Source organism: Leptidea sinapis, chromosome 45 (assembly GCF_905404315.1).
Source record: "Leptidea sinapis chromosome 45, ilLepSina1.1, whole genome shotgun sequence".
NCBI classification, from domain to species: domain Eukaryota; kingdom Metazoa; phylum Arthropoda; class Insecta; order Lepidoptera; family Pieridae; genus Leptidea; species Leptidea sinapis.
In genome coordinates this window covers 2,230,765-2,252,784 of record NC_066309.1, presented here as the reverse complement: position 1 = coordinate 2,252,784, position 22,020 = coordinate 2,230,765, and the positions used below count along the sequence as shown (strand labels likewise).

General features: G+C 35.7%; 1 protein-coding gene across 2 annotated transcripts in view; it reads left to right on the top strand.

Annotated features, from left to right (window-relative positions):
- Positions 1 to 22,020, top strand: part of LOC126977505 (protein gustavus) — a 142,602-nt gene that overhangs the window by 23,265 nt on the left and 97,317 nt on the right. The window contains exon 1 of one of the 2 annotated variants that reach the window (XM_050826355.1): positions 2,952 to 3,486. The exons of the other annotated variant lie outside the window; for it this stretch is intronic. Within the exon in view, the coding sequence (XP_050682312.1) occupies positions 3,461 to 3,486 (26 nt within the window). The 5' untranslated portion in view covers positions 2,952 to 3,460. Of the gene's footprint in view, positions 1 to 2,951; positions 3,487 to 22,020 lie in introns of those variants that run through there. 2 annotated transcript variants of the gene reach the window in all.

The window sequence follows — 22,020 nt, the reverse complement described above, 5'->3', positions numbered from 1 at the left end:
ATTAATGATGTAGTATTACAAATGTAAGAAACGGTTGGTCTATAATGTAGGTATGTTGCTCTTCAAAGTTATGTTAATATTGTTTGCTTTAAAAAAAATAATTAATTAAGTAGTTATTAAAATTGAAGTAGTGTGTAACTCCTCAAAATGTATATCTATAAATAAGTATTTGTGTTATATAAAATAATTAATAATGTAGTTTGTAAAATGTAGGAAACTCTTCAATACTTATGTTAATATTGTTTGCTTTAAATAAACTATAAAATAGATTAAAAAAAAAAAAATTGTAGTTTAATAATGTAGATGGTATGTAACTCTTCAAAACTTATGTCTATAATTAAGAATTTGTATTATATAAAATAATTAATGATGTAGTTTTTAAAAATCTAGGAAACTGTAGGTCTATATTTTATTAAATGTTTCTCAGCTAATATAGTTATAAATGACTGTTTGTTTCTGAATAAAATAAAAAAAATAAAAATAAAAAAAATAATACAATAACTACCTACTGTGCTTACAAAATGCAACAATCTAATATATACAAAATTGTGTCTGTGCACTTAAGTGGATTTTCTAGCTTTCTATATAAAAGACCTAAAGGCCATGTGAACTAATACCCTCAACACATGGTCGGATTTGGTACGGCCGCACCATCGGGCGGTACGGTGGGAGCCTGGCACCAACTACTCCTATGTGACATAGGTCGTATCGGTCCGGACGGTAATAATAATATATTTTTGCGATGAACAATACGACACACCATCGAATATGGTCCGCTACCGGACCGCAGCCGATGGTTCGGTCGGAACAAATCCGACCATGTGTTTAGGTTATTAGGATTGCATTTTGGTTACTGTTACGGCTGACTAATCACTTCAATGCTTGAATTTGCAATTAATGCGATCCATCGATTTGGTTCCATTGTCGTCCTTATCATCAGCCCAACTATGGACTGAGCTTCCCTGCACCGCGTTCCCAGGACATTGATATTGGTGCCATACAAAAGAGCGCGAACACTTTTCTAAAGTGCAGGCAACTTTCCTGAGATTTCATGTTGCAGGGAAAGTGTTTCCTTGTCTTCCTCTTCCATGTAATAGCATGAGTTTATTCTATCTTCTTAGTTTATTTATTTTAATACATTTACCCAACTGAAGAATTCCATAAACTTGTTCCAATGACGTCCTCAAGAATCCTGTGCGGCACTGCGATGTAATGGGCAGGGCGTATCAATTACCATCAGCTGAACGTCCTGCTCATCTGGTCCCTTATTTTCATAAAAAAAAAGAGGATCAAAGACTTTTTTTTAATCTTAACCACTTGGCGTTTTGTAAGGTCGTTGCCTCATTGTGCGTTATTACTGCGGTTATCACGGGGAATGTTCTGAGCAGGCATTTGACCTGATGCCTGCCGCCGCATTCCTCCATCGTACCACACGCCACAAAATTAAAACAACATACCGTTTGGATATGTGGCGTTTATCTTGGTAATTCTCTGTTGTTCCAATACAGTATGAGCGACGGTATTCGATTACCATCAAGTAACCCCCTACACAGGTTTGTCCTTCTATTCTAAAAATTGTCTATCAAGTCAGCCAATATAGTCAATAGAAATAAACTGATTTTTGAAGACAAATTATGTGTAACAAACAAAAAACAAGTGTTATATTTAAATGTTGATTAAAGTTATGTCCTAAGACCTTGTCCATATACATAGAATGAGGGTGAATAAAAACTCCCCTCGCTACACGTACTCTTTCACTTCTGTTTCAAAGCTTTACTTAGCCGTCTAACTTTATTATGTGGACCTGGCCTAAGATCCTGCAAAAAGATTTTTGCGTCAAATCGGTGTTTTCGGGACGATATGACATGGGTACTACCAAAAAAAGCGCGAACACCTTCCTTAAAGGCTAGCATCGCTCCTGAGATTCCTTTGGTGTTGCAAGAGATCTATCTTTATAATGTGGACCCGGCCTAAGATCCTGCAAAAAGATTTTTGCGTCAAATCGGTGTTTTCGGGACGATATGACATGGGTACTACCAAAAAAATCGCGAACACCTTCCTTAAAGGCTAGCAACGCTCCTGTGATTCCCTTGGTGTTGCAAGAGATCTATCTTTATAATGTGGACCCGGCCTAAGATCCTGCAAAAAGATTTTTGCGTCAAATCGGTGTTTTCGGGACGATATAACATGGGTTCTACCAAAAAAATCGCGAACACCTTCCTTAAAGGCTAGCAACGCTCCTGTGATTCCTTTGGTGTTGCAAGAGAATGTGGGCGGCGGTGATCACTTAACACCAGGTGACTCCTACGCTCGCTTGTCGTTTGTCTTCTTTTTCCATAAAAATAAATATTATAATGATCCTAATATAGTCTATTACTATAGTAGCATGTTTGTGTTGTTATCATAGTAATCCTTACTGGAAGTGACATCGCCTCGTTATACATGTGAGGACTTCACAGAATGTATCGTAATCGAAACTAGGAAAAGTTCCGCAAGCTATTATGTATTATGCCAATCAAAATATTACATTTTACTGTTAAGTCCTTTTTAACTAAACTGCTGTTGTTTTAAATAAAATATAGTATGAAGAACATTTTAACTGTAAATTCTTAATTTATTGATATTGCCATCATTTAGTCACTAGTCCCACAAGTTATTAGCAATATTTCTATTACATTCTTATTTAGAATTCCATGGTCGAAGGGGACTTTGTAGAACATATTACTAGCTTCTACCCGCGCTTTTACGCGCCCTCGGGTATAGTCTATACTTTAAGTATTATGAGTGTGTTAGTGCTGTGATAGAGCTCCGAGTCGCACATGGGAACCATAAGCGCCGCGGGGGCGGCTGGCATCGAGTGAACCCGACGACGACGGCTTTTGGCTACCGTCGTGAGGCGTCAGGCGAGTACTGAGTAGAGCAGGCGTCAGGCGACCGTACGTCAGTTCGAATCGGGGCGAGACACGGAGCGATCGTCTCGCGTCCTCCTCACAGCGCCGCGTCTCCCCGCGCCCGTGTTCAACATCAACACGACCCCTCGTACAATGACCCACTAGTTGTATACACGAGCGCTTACTGTCGACCCCGCAACCCTCGCTGCTCCCTTTTAATTATTATTAGCTCCCCCAAAGTTTTGAAAAAGTCGATCGATTGGACGTGTTTCATCTCGCGGTCTCTACTCTAGCGTGCTACGGTATCAACATTATCGAGTCGGTTATCGCTGATTACCTAGTGCCGGAAAGTTGTCTCTATGTCGCCAGTTTTGCGACACCGTTCTCCAGGCCGACTGTCCGGTGGACCGTGACCTGTCATTGACACAGTTGTGTGCTAATGGTGAGCTGTGGGACAGTGGAAGTGCCGGTGTGGTAGCACTGGTGGCAGTGCATGGTGGCGTGGTAGCAGTGGTGGCAGTGGATGGTAGCGTGTGGCGCCGCTGCCTGCTCGGCTCGTGCTGCCTGGAATGCCAGCTGCTGTTAAATTTAATAGGTACATTACATACATAGTGGTGTTTGGATGACCTTGTTTACCAGAAACTCTGCCTCATGTTTTTAAAAGTAAAGTTATTATATTTTATATCGCTATATAAAATGCTTGCATAATACATTTATTTATTTACGGTGTGTGTGGATTGATGCATCTACTTTTTAATTCGTTTTTAAGTATTAGTATTTAGTAGTTTACTTTAAATAAATTCTAATTACCTAAAATGGTTTGTATAACGATGTAGCTGTAAAAGTTGATTTAAAGAGTGGCAATCAGTTTCTTACCACTTCTTCTTATTAAATCTCAACCTTTTCCGAAGTGGTCTAAAATGTCAAAGGAAAAGAAAACTTGACAGTGATATCAAGTGCCATTTCCTTGAACCTACATGAAAAAAGTGACTTTGATTTGATTTAATTTTTTTGCCACGATTTTTTGGCTCGTGGCAAAAAAAAAAAGGAAAAATCAGTAAAAACATGTTTGATATCCTTATATTAAACATTTTTTTACTGATGATGTTTCTGCCTTTAGCATTCTATTACGCCTTGCCTCTCAAATTCATTTATTGAACTATAAAAAAAATTAACAGCTCACATGAGTAAATCAATGTGTTTAAACTATTAATAAGACAATTACAACCAAGTGAACCATACGACAGGTACCTTTCCGCTTTAAGCCATTTATCATATATTAATAATTCACAAATGAAATAGTTGTACAGTAAGTCCGAATGCTGCTAAGGACTTCAACGCCAACATTAAATAAAACCATGTGCTTGTTTAGTTATTGTAGACATCAATAAACGAACAGGAAATTGTCTAGAATAGTAACTCCTGTAAACTGATATTATAAAGTTGATTTTTTTTATATACGCGATCTCGTTACTTCGTAGTCGGATTTGAATAGTTCATTTCGTATATGAGAGTGCGATTCATTCGGAATAGTCTTAGATTATTTCGACGTAATTCCAGAAAAACGTTCTAAACCACAATCATGTCGAAATTGAGTTAAGAACACAAAACTGGTCACGTGATTCATATTAACGGACTGACAAAAAATGGCAGCCCTACTGTCACTTTGAATGACATCATGACTTAGTAGCCCAACCCACATGTATGGAAAACACTAATACTTATTAAAGTTTAAAATACAAATTCCTTAAAATGTGATGTTATTAGCCGGGAACGTTTTTCATGTACTACGTCAATTTATTGTGATAGCTGTGAAAATGTTGAAAAAAATTCGAATTATATTAAGTAAACTCCATTTTAAGCAAAGCACGCATACAAACATAAACTGCAATACAAATCGCGTGTGTAACACGTAGCTTGTCACGCACACTTTAGTAATAAACTTGACTTGTTTTCATCGGTTGTCTAGCAGCAAGAGGCTTTATCTCGATTGGTTAAAGTCTGAAGATAAAGCGATACTAAACTGCTCTTTTGTACATTTATTGCCAACGTAATTGATCCGTAGTACATCTTAAGTGAAATCGCAACTACATTATGATATAAAATTATTATAAAGGACTGAAACCGCGGGCCACAAATGGCTTAGGTATAAACTCGAGCGTTTATTCAAAGTCACCGGTCAAGATCCTCGTTGGGACATGTAGGTGGGTACTTAAATGTAGATTAGTGACTGTCAACTCGTGTGAACAATGTATAAGCATATTATAGATACATTTTAGCGTTTTAGATAACGTCAAAAATGTATGACAAGGAAAAGGAAACAAGTATTATTTATTGCTGACTAGTTGACCCGACAGACGTTGTTCTGTAGATAATAAAAAAAATACTGTTTTATAGGAATTTGCCAATAATATTTCCAAAACATCAAGAATTATTTCGTAAATAATGCTCCCTGTTGTTATAATCAATTTGTTTCACAGCGGAACTGTCAAACCGTGCGTCAATAAATTCTCTCATAGAAAATATGTCCATACAAAACAAATATCGGACGATGGAAAAAAGGAAAAACAAATTGTTGTTTTTATTTAAATCCGAACAGTTTAATATTTATTCAAAATTTAGGTTTAGGTTTAAAATTCCTTTTAAACCTCTTCTGGACTTCCACAAATAATTCAAGACCAAAATTAGCCAAATCGGTTCAGCCGTTCTCGAGTTTTAGCGAGACTAACGAACAGCAATTCATTTACATATATATATAGATTTAACTCTGTTTTGAACTCATTGCCTTCTTAATACCAAGAAATAATTCCTTATACAAACCACATAGATTGTAAATTTTTATTTTAGTATACGTTATCGCATCAAGAAGCTTCCTTGTACAGTGTTATCTTCACGGTTTATGTAAGATTGTATTATAAAATATAATACTCTAAGGAGTATTTGACTAAATAGAGACTAGAAGGCTAGGAGTGAAACCGCCTATGGTGCTTAAAATTTGTATAAGATTTCTTTTAAAAAAAAAGGAAAACGCAATCGTAGTTACTCAGACACAGAGCCACTTCACCATAATAACATACACAGGATGAGCTCAAAAATAGAAAATATATCTAATATATATAAATTACGTGAAACGTTATTTGTCCGCGATGGACTCCTAAACTAATGAACAGATTTTAATGGTGATTACTTCATGGAGTGTTGCAGTTTAGTCCAACTTGAGAGATAGGATAGTTTTTATTTCGATTTGGGACCCATATTTATTTTTATTTTCTATGGACATATTTTCTATGAGAGAATTTAGTGACGCTCGGTTTGACAGTTCTACTGTGAAACAATTTCATTATAACAACAGGGAGCATTTTTTACGAGATAATTCTTGATGTTTTGAAATATTATTGGCAAATTCCTATAAAACAGTATTTTTTTTATTATCTACAGAGCTACGTCTGTCGGGTCAGCTAGTTACGTATATATAAATGAATCGCGGTATCGAATGCATGAACACTAAGGTATTTCAACTATCGAAGGGCAGAGGCCGCCCTAATTTGAGCTGCTGTGGATTGACAGAATGGTCATCAAAGTGCTCTCCGTAAGGCGTGAAATGACCAACGACCAACTAAAAGGTGTTTTACCGATTTGATAATCAATAATCCATTTTTTATATTTGTTGTGTGGTCCAAAAATAATTATTTTTATACTTTAATCTCTTTGCTAATTCATATGTAAATATCTACCCCCTGCTCTATGCTGAGTTGTGTTATATGTTATTATTTGTATTGCGAAGATAATATAGGTGTTTCTTAGTCAAAAAAATAAGGTTTCGGGTAAATACCTAATCACTAACATAATATCATATACTTACTAAAACCTTCTCCGAAACACGCTTCATCGTATAGTTGAAGTATTATTCCGATCGGTTCAGTAGTTTTTGCAATATAACCCAACATAAAAAACGGCTCTCCATTTATAAGTGTACATTTTGAATATTTTAGTAGAAACAATAACCAATATATTGCATTTTAGAAAGTACTAGCTGACCCGGCAAATTTTGTTTTGCCATATAAAGTATAATTCACGCGATAGTTTTATAAGTAATAAAATATTACATCATTTTGTTCTATTGTCAATAGTTTTTGCAGCGCATGCAAAAATAGGTTTTCGATTTTACACCTTGTGTTACAAAATAGCAATTTTATTACGGATCCCTAATTTTGATAAAAAAAAACATAGCCTATAGCCTTCCTCGATAAATGGACTACCCAACACTGAAAGAATCATTCAAATCGGACCAGTAGTACCAGAGATTAGCGCGTTCAAACAAACAAACAAACAAACACTGCAGCTTTATATATTAGTATAGATTATTTAAAATGAATGTCTCGTACGAAATAAGTTAATATAATTATCTCTCTCTATTATATTAAGCATAGACATTTTGATATATTTGATAAAACTCGTTGTATGGTAGGGCAATGCCCTGATACGTGCCCTGCGATAACTTCATATCAAATATGTAAATAATACGATTCGATAATTGTTATATGAATTTCATCATTAGTAAAGAAAATCGTTTGTATAGTTAAGGAACAAGTTATTATCAAGTTCTATGCCACCTAATTGGTTATGAAATGTTTCTCTAGTAGCTTCTGTACATAACTTATAATACTTTATTAAATTACTTATAAACTTTTTAATATTTCTTTCGTTGTACATCTAAACAATAACAATAAGCATAAATCAACGTAATGTAATTTTATCAGTTTGAAAATGCATCGTATTTAGAAAAGATGAACATTTTGTTGTTATTAATACGAATATAATAATGGAAGCTTTAATAAAATACTTTCTTAAAGATTTACCCCCTTATTCATAATGGCACGCTAACTTTAAACAGCCGCTTAGGAGTGTTTTTTCTAATTCTGACTTAGGTCAATTGAAGAAGACAGAGTGAGAATTAGCAATGCTTTAAGTTAGCAGACTATTATAAATAAGGGTGTTAGGAAATTAATATTATTTAACTTTTATATCTGCAATTATATCGGTTCTGTACCTACGTACATTATTACGTATTTTTTTTTAAATTTGTAATTGTATGGAAGAGGAGGACAAGTGGAAGGCTTAATTGAACAGGATGCCGGCTAGATTGTTGGTACCACAACGGCGCCTATTTCTGCCGTGAAGCAGTAATGTGTAAGGATTATCGTGTTTCGGTCTGAAGGGCGCCGTAGCTAGTGAAATTACTGGGCAAATGAGACTTAAATAACGTCTTATGTCTCAAGGTGACGAGCGCAATTGTAGTGCCGCTCATAATTTTTGGGAATTTCAAGAATCCAGGGTGGTACTGCTTGATAGGCCCTGCTGAGTATTGTAATGGGCAATCATACAATATCTATATCGTACAATACCATCAGCTGAACGTCCTGCTAGTCTCGTCCCTTATTGTCAAAAAAAAGAAACAGTATAGATCACGTGATCACCTGTTGGTATGTGATCACCGCGGCCCGTACTCGCTTGTAACACCAGAGTAATATTATGAGCGTTGCCGACCTTACAAATCGTCGTAGACGGAAACCACTTAAAAACGAGATATTCCCTTCCCCAAAACGGCTGGATTGATTAGTCGTGACAGTCGGCAGAGTAACAACATACAGAAGAATAACACTAATACAATAATTAGCGTAGATATTGATTATTTTACATATTATAGTAGTCTTCACCAGATCTTTGTGGAATCAACTACCGGCGGCGGTCTTCCTGAACAGATACGACTTAGGGACCTTCAAGAAAAAAGCATACTCCCTACCTTAAAGACCGGCAACGCATTTTTGACACACCTGTTGTTGCGGATGTCCATGGGCGGTTGCCTCACCTCTCCTCATCCCGTGAGTCTCTTGCCCATTTGCCCCCTCTCATATAAATAAATAAAAAAAACGTACTTTATTAGGTCAACTTGTAATAAATTAAGAACTGTTACCGAAATAGTGTTTAATGGGCACCATTTTGAATATTTTGCTTTATTGGCCGACACGGCTGCTTTCAAAATCGATAATATATTCGAGGGTCCCGGTCGATTGTGCCAGACACCCTACATAGTTTTAGTTATTATGGCATTGATGTCGGCATTCATATAATATCATATAAGTACTTATTTCTTAAACATAACTACATTGGGTATTTTCTAACAAATAATTTAATGTTGTTGAAATAATGGGGCACAGCTAGGAAATAAGGTAAATTCTTGTCCTCTTTTTCGTGTTTCGTTTCATTAATCACTACCACTGCTGCGAAACCAAATGGTGCACCGAGAGAGAAGTTACGGCGCTAGAAACGGTCCCCGTAATTTTTTGCGTTTATTCATATTCTAGTCGTTCCCGCCCGCTTCGCTGGGCAAATTTTAAAAGGAAGGAACCTTGGAATTCGAAAAATACCTTGGCATAAACCATCTAGGATAAATTTCGCATCGAATAGTGGTAGTTTCATGTCAATACGATCAGTGGTTTAGGCGTGAATGAGCCTCAAACAAAGACCATTTTCATTATATATATAGATAAATACTATGTTTTCACTATTGTTATAGGTTTTACGTTGACCACGATATAAATATTAAATGGAAAATATTTTAAGCGTGTATTGCGGTGTGATGTAACCAAAGTAAATTGTTTATAAATGAACACAGCAATGTTATTTAATTCAATGTGTTGTGTAACCAATAACAATGGCACGCTCTCTGATATCATATCGGGACGGACGTAAACAAACTTATTAATTTATTGTCATTAAATAATAATATAATTACCGTTCAAGATTGATCTTCCAATATATAACGTTATGAGCAAAGGTTCACCTTAAAGGCAGGCAACACTCGTGTTGCATGAGATTAACTGCGGTGGTTATTACTTTCATTACATAAAAAAGTCTATGGGGGGCGCATTTTTGAGGACCTGGGCACCACTGAGGTCCCATAAAATCCCAGAGATGACAACTTTCTAGATCGGTTTTTTGCCCCGAAAATCACTGTGTAGTAAATTATATCAAAACAAAGCTGGTGCAATATTGATACAAAAATTGAGAGTAAGTAAATAATTACATATAATACATAGCTAATATGTAGTACAAATTTATAACTCGTTTAAATATGTAAGACGTCAAGGGCTGGAGTGATCACCTATCATAAACTGAGCTCTATAGTTGCCCCTTGATGATTGACATAAAATCTCCAAATATCATCTCTTAAGTTAATAGTAGATTAAAAAATGAACACCCAAAATATATTTAGATAAGAAAATTATATAAATACATGTACTATTATTAATTAGAGTAGGTTACCTACTTCACAAGTGATAAGCTTGATGACGTCTTCGCCTCCTGTAGCCGGATCTTATATTATTTATAAATCTTATAATAGTTACTATCTTTCAACAACATAACGAAACGCATTTGCAAAGAGTACATTGACAGTAATTTGAAAATTGTGTAAAACATACAAACAGACCTGAACTCGGCCACTACAGAGCAATGAAAGGGTGCGGTAATGATGGAGAGTAACGTCCCCTCTTGTCCGCGCCGTTTACGGTCGTACCGATTCATTCCATTGCAAAACGGTACCCGTATTTAGGCGTGTCACGTGCACTGACTCAGGTCCACATGATTAATGTTCTCATGCCACAACACGACTTAATTAGTTTTTTATTTTAAATATACCAAGTTTTTGTAACAATCTTTGCATATTTTTAGTGACTTGTCTTGCCTCACCGCTTTCCATCACCTGAGACTCTTGCCCGTTTGCCCCCTCATCAATCGTAAATTCTAGTCATCGAGACAGCTAAGTGCGTGCTTAGCCCCAGAAAGAAGAAGCTGACCCACTATTTGTTTTTCAAATCAAGTAGTTGAGGATGACATCACCGAAATGATCCGCACCATCTGTATATGTAACCTTCTTCAACAATGCTGTTTATACTCGTGAGAATCTTACTACCACGTAAAATGAAAGTTTGGAATGAATTGTGCATGGGGTTTTTCAGGACCATACGATTCGGTATACCTACGTACCTTAGAAAAAAGCGTGTCTTCTGGTATAGCAAATTAGCAATAGAGTGTAGGCAGCGGTGATCACTTTTTATCCGGTGACATGTTAATAAATAATATCTGGACGACCGAGCCTTGCTCGATTTTGAAGAATGTACAAAACTTGAACAATCAAAAAAAACTAATAGGACATCTGGATTCGAACCGGGGTCTTCTGCTTTTCGCATGACCCAACGAGCTGTTATAGTCTTGTATATAGTGGCGAAATTTAGCTTTGTATTGTAATGTTATTGTAGCTGTTTCTCATTAAAACACGGATAAAACTATATATTTTAAAATTGAAACCTAGTTAGATCGATATCTCGCCCCCGAAACTACCTGTATACTAAATTTCATTAAAATCGTTCGATCCGTTTACGAAATTCAGATTATAATATACAAGAACTGCTCGTTTAAAGGTAAAAGATAGAGTTTTTTTTTTCCGAAGTGACCATCTCTCACCTTGAGAGCCTTTCGACTGCTAACTACTGCATCTAGAACATTCGATAATACCAGCCGGTGTGCCATAGGTGTGTAAAGTACTAAATAGTAAATAGTAAATTGTTATACATTAGTTAAATAGGTCACCACTGATTAACCTCGCCTTTGCAAACGGCTTCGTATTTAAATGTGACTTTATTATTTTCAATATTTTACGCGTCGTTAAAAATACTTATTTAGAAAGTACCTAAATGAAATGTGCGCAACTATATACTTTTACTCGGAACAAGAGCATAGATATAATAACTCTAACCATTATAAAATAGATTTACGGTGAAACTATAAACCTAATTTTAGTAAAAATTTGACTTATTTTGTTATCACTCAACACACACAAATGTGTTTTTTTTTTAAAGAAAATAAGGGACGACACGAGCAGGACTTTCGGCTGATGGTAATGGATACGCCCTACCCATTACAATGCAGTACCGCTCAGGATTGTTGGACAACTCAAAAATTCTGAGCGGCACTACAATTGCGCTCGTCACCTTGAGACATAAGATGTTAAGTCTCATTTGCCCAGTAATTTCACTAGCTACGGCGCCCTTCAGACCGATACACAGTAATCTGTACACATAACTGCTTCACGGCAGAAATAGGCGCCGTTGTGGTACCCATAATCTAGCCGGCTTCCTGTGCAAAGGAGCCTCCCACTGGTAAGCTGTAGAAATTCTTGTCTCTATGTATAGTGGATCGCTCCACTATGCTTCTAAAATGTATTTCTTGCATCGTTTATTCGTGTTTTAAATAGAAATGACACAACAATTTTACTCGAAACAATTTCCAGCGGGTTGAGCGATAGCATATGCATTCTGCAAATATAAATTTGAATATTACTTTATTACATCGATATTTATATTTAATTGTCAAGGTCAGATGTTAAATTTACTATCGCTTCACTATCGCGACTCGGCTGAGAAGAAGCCACAAGTAACTCAGTGAGCAATTTTTTTTTTTGTGATAAAAGAGATACCAACTTAAATGAATAATAAATATTTACTGCCAAGCAGCCTTGAACTTGATAGATAGAGCTTATAACTTAATTTACTTTTATTATCATGTCTACAACTATTATTAATTGACAAATTTTTAATATTATTCGGAGAGTGTTGTAAAAATTTATTTAGTTTAACATATGAATGAACTAATTTACTTCGAGTTTATTATAATTTTTTAAATATATTATTTATATTAGAATTTTTGAATTTATTTCAATGAAAATACTAAATATTTTAAAATATATATTGAGAGTAATCAGTCATTATTTTCATCTCCCTGATTTTTGTCCACAAAGATAAAAGAAACTGACTAAAGTCAGTTAGGCGCCGAATTTTTTCACAGTATATGCTGCAGAACTATTTTTTTTATGGAATAGGAGGACAAACGAGCGTACGGGTCACCTGTTGTTAAGTGATCACCGCGGCCCACAATCTCTTGCAACACCAGAGAAATCACAGGAGCGTTGCCGGCCTTTAAGGAAGGTGTACGCGCTTTTTTTGAAGGTACCCATGTCGTATCGTCCCGGAAACACCCCACAAGGAAGTTCGTTCCACAGCTTTGTAGTACGTGGAAGAAAGCTCCTTGAAAACCGCACTGTGGAGGACCGCCACACATCCAGATGGTGGGGATGATATCCTAACTTGTGGCGTGTCGTGCGAAGGTGGAATTCGGCGGCAGGAATCAGGTTAAACAGCTCTATATGTTTATATTTTCAAGTTATACCCACAAAGACAGTATCTCTGCCCACCTCTACATTCTCAGTCTTTGGTGGCACTACTCCAGTTTACAGCTTCAGAAACAGTTCGGTTTACATCGTCGACAAATACTTGTGTTTAGTAACTTCAAAAATGTAGAAGTACGGACATTAAGACCGTGTATTAATATAATAGTTTTAAAACAATGATCACTTAGAGTATTTAACCAAATTTAAATGCCGCATGAGATTCACGGAACAATACCATAACTTTTACCGTAGGTGAAGTAATGGTATTAATATTAATGTAATGTTAATTACTAACATACATACCTAATAAGATTTAACATCTCTTTGGGAAGTAAAATTTTTCAACCACTTGTGATACGTAACCTCACTACAAAAGATTCATAAAAAGAACCTATCTGAGCAGTGGCTATGACAATACATCAAATTGTATTGTACTAAAGTCGCTTTACAAACCACATGTAATATTTACGTGTTTATATACAAAAATGTTATTATCTTGTATCTTTGAACAAACAATTCTTGTATATATATAAACTGAATCTCAGAAACGGCTCCAATGATTTTCATAAAATTTAGTATACAGGGGATTTCGAGGGCGATAAATCGATCTAGCTAGGTTTCAACTTAAAAAAATGTATTTTTATTCGTGTTTTAATGAGAAACAGCTACAATAACATTAGAATACAAAGGTTAATTTCGTCAATATATATAATACTATAATAGCTCAGATGGAACATTGGGTGATCTGGAAAGCAGAAGACCCCGGTTCGAATCCAGGTGACCTATAGTTTTTTTTTTGTTCGAGTTTTGTACATTCGTAAAAATCCGAGCAAGGTGCGGTCGTCCGGATATTGGTCTTTGTAAGATGGTGAATGTGTCTTTTGACGTAACATAAAATGAAGTGATAAAAATAGGCTTTACGTGTCACGCTGGTATCGCAAGAGGGTAGACAGAGATTACGGATTTCAATTATTATTGACATGTTCGTGATATGCTCGTGCTGTATGCATTACTCAAGTTGATTTAAGTAGCAATTCTTTATCTTAATATATATATTTCTTTTGTGCGTCTGTTGTAACTGAAGTTCTCCTAAACGGCTGGACCGATTTTAATGAAACTTTCTGTGTATCTTCAGGTGGATTCGAGAATGGTTTAGATTCACTATTGAACTATCTCCTAAACGGCTGGACCGATTTTGATGATTTTTTTGTGTGTTCCAGTGAATTTGAGATTGGTTTAGATTCTCAATTCCATCGATATAATATAATTCTCCTGCTCATGTGTATGTTAGTGAACTCCTAACGGCTGGACCGATTTTTAAATTTAAGACGCCTGTCGGGTCCACTAGTGTTGTATATAATAGATAACTATCAAAACCTTAGGCTGTAAGAGAGATATTTATAGAACTTATTTGCAAAAAACACGCTCTAGACGAAAGTCAATGCCATCTCTACATTGTTAAATACTCTAAGATTTATAACATTCGTTTCTTTGTTAATCGAGCTTCGTACAAAAACAACATCATGTAGGAGTGGTAACATAAAACGTCATTGGTGTTTTTAACCTTCAATTTGTGTTTTAGATTTTCCTCTTCTAAAAAGAGATAAAAAACATAATTTGAAATTACATATTAATTCAACTGCAATTATTTTTTTAAATGTATTCATTATGTGATTAATCATACTAAACAAGTATTTTAAGTTTTGGAATAGGTATCAATGATGGAACACGTGTTGCTCTTGCGTTCATCGTTAAGTGAAGATGGAAATACTGTTCCGATCTGGAGATATTGCGTTTAATTACCGCAAGCAATAGTAACATTATAGTGGAACTCATAAGAAACTTGATTACTGCACTGCCAAAGGATAAATAACAAATGCCTTATATATATTTAAAACAGCTTCATTCACGTTCAATCGGTGCCTACTAGTTTTGAGACCACTCGGTGGTCTTTTGAACTCATCACACTCAGGCCGAAATCTACAGTGCCTTGCTCAGACTTTTCTTACGTAAAAACGTTAGCTGAGTGTGATAAAACGTGAACTTGACATTTGCATTGGGCTGTCTTAGCTTAAGGCGACACTAAATAGCGGCGACCTTGAGCGATATGAGTTCACGGCTCCTATGTAACAAAGCCAATATTTTCAAAATTGTTGCGTCGAAAATTTAACATTTTAACAGGCGCAAACAGTTTTATTGCTTACAATCCTCATTATTGATTACTAATCTTAATAAATGTACCAACACAAAGAAGTGAAAGCTATAAGAACAACTTTTATGAGAGCAGTATACTAAACAAATGCATCATGCCGAGAAAAAACTTGTTTAACTGCAAACAAAACTGGTAGTTCATAATAGCTCTGGAGTGTTAAGTTAAACTAACAGCAAGCATTAGTAACCTACAAGTAAGACTTAAGGGTATGTGTAACAGGATAAAGTAGTGTTTATAGCTCCAAATGCTATATTTTCACCACAAAACTTGTCTAAAAACACCTTGCGTGTTTTCTGCTTACTCTTCGCCTTAAGCTCAGCAAAATTTCAGCTGTTAAATGACTATAAAAATTAAATCAAAGATTATGCTAAGCTTACAATCAGCTAAGTTTTACTTGAGTACAGTCTGAGCAAAGTACGCTTTTTAGATCTCAGCCTCAGTGTGAGGTCGCGCCCAGTCTAGCACTGCGTGCTCGAGTCCGTATCACGCGGCTTAGCACATCGGCACCGATGCGTTTATGTAGCTAATGTTCACGGGTGCATGAAATGTACTTACTATGTCCCCTATCTACGTAAGCAGTTTGGTAGGTAAATATCTACCATACACTAGAGAATTTTATATGTAAATATTGTATTGTAAATATATTAACTAGTAGAGGTGTAAATTTTGCCAAAAACTATCTGTCTACAGCAAATACCATTTCTGAGGCAACAAATGATAACCTCAACCGCAGTTCCTCTGAAAACGTGCTCTGAAAAGGTCACAAAATGTCGGTTTAGCTCAATTAATAAAAGTGTAACTTTTACGCAAAAACGAATGTAAAAACACAGTTACAATTAATTACACGCGTTTAAATCCTTTAAAAAGTGTTCTATTTGAAATGTGTAATAAAAGAGGTTTATAAATATTCCACTGGTTGAAGAAGTGAGATGAAAAATGGAGGGAAAAAATGTATTAAAATGGCTGTTAGGAATGACGTATAGAGGGCAGAGATGGGTTTAGATTTTGAGTAATAGCGGTTCTGGGGCGTATCGTGGTGCGATCCAAAGAGGTTCTACTGGATATTTATTGCATTATGAATTTATTTTCGCAGCGCATGCCTCATAATGACTTGTATAATCTGTTTCCTTACGCCCTTATTAGACATTAATTTTATTCAAATTAAGTATGTACGTAAGATGTAACGAAGTCTTCGGCAATCCAGGCTCTCAATAAAGATTGATTGAAGCAAATGTGATATTACATTTAATAATAACTGTGTGTAGTTCTTAATGACTAAGCACATTTTATACAACAATCTTCTGGTTGGTATTTCGTGTGAGCAAAAGACAGTCCGAAAGATTGTTATGCCACATGGTCCAAAAATGCTTCATCTATATATAAAAATGAATTGCTGTTCGTTAGTCTCGCTAAAACTCGAGAACGGCTGGACCGATTTGGCTAATTTTGGTCTTGAATTATTTGTGGAAGTACAGGTAAGGTTTAAAAGGTGAATAAATAGGAAAATGCTGCTAAATTAAATAAAAACAACAAATTTGTTTTTCCTTTGATGTGTACATTCATAATTTCTATGAGAGAATTTATTGACGCACAATTTGACAGTTCTGCTGTGAAACAATTTCATTACGACAGCAGGGTGCATATTTTACGAAGTAATTTTTGATGTCAAATGTCAAATCACTGATTGAAAGTCAAAAAAAAACTACCACCCATTCCAAAATGAATGCCTCAGGCCTAAGAAGAATGGGCGCAACAGACTCAGCTCGGCTTTTTTTTTATCAATAATATGTTTTACAATTAAAGTAACATTAACAAAGTAACAAAGTAACATTGTACAATTAAACTTATTATTTAATAGCCTGAGGGCGGTCGCTCCATTCCCAATCTGTGGTATCATTAAGAAAGTCATTTATGTTATAGTAACCTTTACCACACAAACGTTTTTTAACAATTCTTTTGAATAACGTAATACTTTTGTTTTGAACATTTTCTGGGATCTTGTTGTAAAAGCATATACATCGCCCCACAAAAGACTTGGCCGAGTAGTAGGCACCATCAGTTTATGTCTGTTCCTGGTGTTAACATTATGGTTATGAGAGTTTCTGGCAAATTCACTTATGTGCCTATGAACATACATTACATTATCAAGAATATATTGAGAAGCAACAGTCAAGATGTTATTGTCAGTCATTGCTAACTTTCTTCCGTTAAGCAAATGTTATTAGATACAATATTTAACTCCTATTTGTAATTCCTGCACATTGAAGCCAGTTAACACTTTTCTAAACAGCGTTTGTGCAGAAAACGGTAAATTTAATAAATGTTTGAAGACAAAACAACATAGCGAAACGCGAATAAACACCCGAGTCTTAGTTGGTAGCTGCTCAACTACCGCGAACCGTGGAGAAGCTTGTTTATAAAACGTTTCAACTATGCATGAATAAAATTACAGTTTATCAGAAACATAATTATGTTTGTACGAAGAACTGGGAAGTAGCGTTCTTGAGTACGAGTTTATAAAATTGCTCAACTGTGCTTGTCTTCAACAAAAGGTTAAGGTCATGTAATTCTTTGTTGAATATATCTACTGAAATGTAGTAAATGTTCTATGTACCTAATGTTTCACCAGGATTAGAGTTTTTTTCGAGTGGAAGAGCGGTACGTATTAGAACGCGATTCAGAAAATTCACATTTAATTTCAGCGCCACCTATAATCGTACACTCTGTACGAAACATGACATCAGTTGTACAGCTGAGAAGAACATTATGTATAATCTAATATAATGTAAAGTTCTCATGTCGCGGTGTTTGTAGTTAAACTCCTTCGAAACGGCTTGACCGATTCTCATGAAATTTTGGTTGCATATTGGAATCGGACAACATCTATTTTTCATCCCCCTAAATGTTAATATTGACACGGGAGTGGGTCAGGGATTGGAAATAATACTCCGTTTATAGGAACGAAGATTTATTTGCGTTCACTTTTTCTGAACTTGCACTTCACCGGTCTGCCGCTGTTCCTCTTGTGGGCGGCGGTACCTTCAACGCGTCACACTGCACCGAACACTAAGTCTCTTCTGTCTTCTTCTTCTTAGAACACTTCCACTTTTCACTACTTCTTCTTTTCTTCTTCTTCTTCTTTACACTTTCGAGTCAGAACTAGGACTGCCGTAGGCCACGCTTAGTACGGCTTATATACCCCCGGATCTGTTCTATTTTTAAAATGATTCTCCCATTCTATCTTTAAATTTAAATTGTACTAGAAAATTCTTTTAACTATTTTTATCCTGCTTACACATTTTCCATCCCTTTTTTTCTGTTCAATTTGATCCTGAACTTACTAGAAATTTCCTTTAACTTTACAAAACCCAAAAATATCCATACACTGATAGGTGTATCGAACCCGCATCTACAGCGTCTAAAGTAAACACTTTGCCGCTGAGCTACGAGTATTGCTGACGGAGCTGTTGAAATTAACAATGTCTTGAAGTTTGACAACTCTCGTCATATACTTAGAAAGGTTGCTACGCAACAATATAATGGGTCACGCCAAATTTTTTTTTTAAATATTTTTTTGACATTTTTTAAAAATTTGTTTGATTGTGAGTCAGCATTATAAAATACATACTACTTCAAATTTTCACCCATCTACAATCAACAGTTACGTTTGTATGGCGATTTTAATATCGGCAATACAACGTTTGCTGGGTTAGCTAGTATCTATATAGTAATTCTTGGCGATCTTCCACAGTTTTAAAGAAACTTCTCCTTCGCGTACAACGAAAAGCTGTGAAATGAGCTTCTTTGTGAGGTGTTTCCAGGTTGATACGAGTAGGTTATTAATTCGTAAATTAATAATGGTTTTTTTTTTATTGAATAGGAGGACAAACGAGTGTACGGGTCACCTGGTGTAAAGTGATCACCGCCGCCCACATTCTCTTGCAACACCAGAGGAATCACAAGAGCGTTGCAGGCCTTTAAGGAAGGTGTACGCGCTTTTTTGAAGGTACCCATGTCGTATCGTCCCGGAAACACCGCCAAAGGAAGCTCATTCCACAGCTTTGTAGTACGTGGAAGAAAGTTCCTTGAAAACCGCACTGTGGAGGACCGCCACACATCCAGATGGTGGGGATGATATCCTAACTTGTGGCGGGTCGTGCGAAGGTTGTAATAAAATTAATTGCTTCAAGAATACCTTCAAAAAGAAGTCGTAACACCTAAAAGGATAAATTCTCCGGAGTTCCACCAGTTGACCCATACGCTTCATTGCCGTCTTACTCCATTAAAAAAAATAACCTTAATATAATATAATTAGTGTAAGGCTAAAAGCACTGCGCCCTAAATTTCAGTCACGGGTCGATATCTCGTTTATTTTTTCTCAGAGCGTCTAATAAAAACTTGAGAGTGTATCCATTGGCGTCCTTTGTTTTAAAAGTTTGTATCACTTGTGTCGCGGCCCTAATCCAATTTGCGAAGCTCATCTCCCCCTTGTTAACTTTTCAGGCTTGAAACTATTCGATCTCATAAGATGGCGCCCATTTACTTGTTAAGCTTATGGCATCATTTGATGCTAACAACTTAGCCATATTTATAGGTTATTTTATTTTTTACTGTAGGTACTATTTCTATTATACCTACAAGAAAAGCAAAGAACTTTGATCATGAGGATAGTACATAATTAATAAATAACTCACATCCAAAAAAAATTAAAATTGTTTAATTTAGAGATCAAATAGAACAATATAAAACATTTGCTTTTGACCGCGTTAATGCTCCGTGCTCCCAAGGGAACTCTTAACAAAAATTTTGGACACACGTAAATTAATAACATTAGCTATCGGTGAAATCCGCGTTAATAATTAAAGCGATTTAAGAGGAGTGAAGGGATAAACAGTCATTCAGCGTCACACGCGGAAACGAGTTGGTTTTATATGTTGTAAAGATTTACTAGTGGAGTTGTAAATGCATTACTCAATACTTGATAATGATTCGCCTCAGAACTACCTACTGTAACAATCGTTCAAGAATTAAGTAATTGGATCTATTTTTCTCTTTGTACAATTTGATAAAAGTCGTTAATCTCTGTACGGGATCGTGGAACGGACTTCGATAGTTCTTAGTATCAGCGGGTTAACGGATAAATTTAGTAATCGATCGGTCTCAACTTTACGGTCGATGCATGGAAGGAATGTGGGAGATTAATGTGGAACAGACAACGTAAGAAATTTAATTTAAAACATCTTTTCTTAGATAAATTTACGTCTAGGTAGACTATGACAGCTGTGAAAACTTCGAAAACAAATGAGTTTAGAACTAACCTCTATTTTGTGCAATGCACGCACATTAAACTAATATTTGGCTACTAAGGTTGTCTAACAGCAAAATACCCTATCTAGACGTATAAATGTTATAAGCAACTTTTATATACTTCTTCAATCTGAAATTTTGAAGAGTTATCTAGGACGCGAATTCTTTGCGGACAAAGTCACGGAGTGATGTTTCGTATTATTTATAATCTTAAGTAACTGAGTGACTGAGTTTTCCTCGGTGTATGTTAAGGGTTTATGGGTTTCTTGCTACATAAATACGTTTCTTTTTTAAAAGGCCTGGAGGACGGTGGACGCGAAATTTACATGATGAGACCTGGATTCATCTTTAACTAGAAACCTTAAGATACAAATTAAGTCAGTGAGGTGTGGAAGAATCAACGTACCAACATAATTCTTAGTTATTTGATAGCAATTATCATCTTATGTTGTTAATAATTCTTATCGATGTAAAACACGTGTTGGAAATACCAGAGTTAATATCTTTAATACATGTCCATACTCCACATTACTTGTGCAAGATTTATCGACTTACTTCATGGTGTTAATGATTTCATGTATGTGTGAGCGCGCATTATAAGAATTTACCAGGGAGATTATGGGTACCACAACAGCGCCTATTTCTGTTTCGCCGTGAAGCAGTAATGTGTAAATATTACTGTGTTTCGGCCTGAAGTGCGCCGTAACTATTGAAATTACTGGATAAATGAGACTTAACATCTTATGTCTCAAGGTGACAAGCGCAATTGAAGTGCCGCTCAGAATTTTTTCAAGAATCCTGAACGACATTGCATTGTAATGGGCAGGGTGTATCAATTGCCATCAGCTGAACGTCCTGCTCGTCTCATCCCTTATTTTCATTAAAAAAAAATTTACTCGTAATTTTCCCTAACGCGCATATATATGTATATGTATAATTATTTGTATTACGTAAGGCCAAGTGGCTGACCCGGCAAACGTTGCGTTGTTTTCCATGTAAATTAAGTATGATTGACTGAATTGTTTCTATTGCATTATATTTAGATATTTCTATCTCTCTTTATTTATATAATTTTTAAATGTCCTTAAATTATATTTTGTAAATTTACAGACACGACACGCTTACATTTTTATTATGTGTATAGATTATTATTCTGTCTCAATGTCTATCAATGATCTTGGATAAGTAAAATTCACCGTAAGCAATTTACGTAAAAGCCCTTAAGTGGAGGAAGACACGCGATCTAGAACGTTCGTTTGCTATAGATGCAGATTGCAGAAGTTTACAACTGTAAGTTATCCACTCAGCTTGATTGGTAGGAC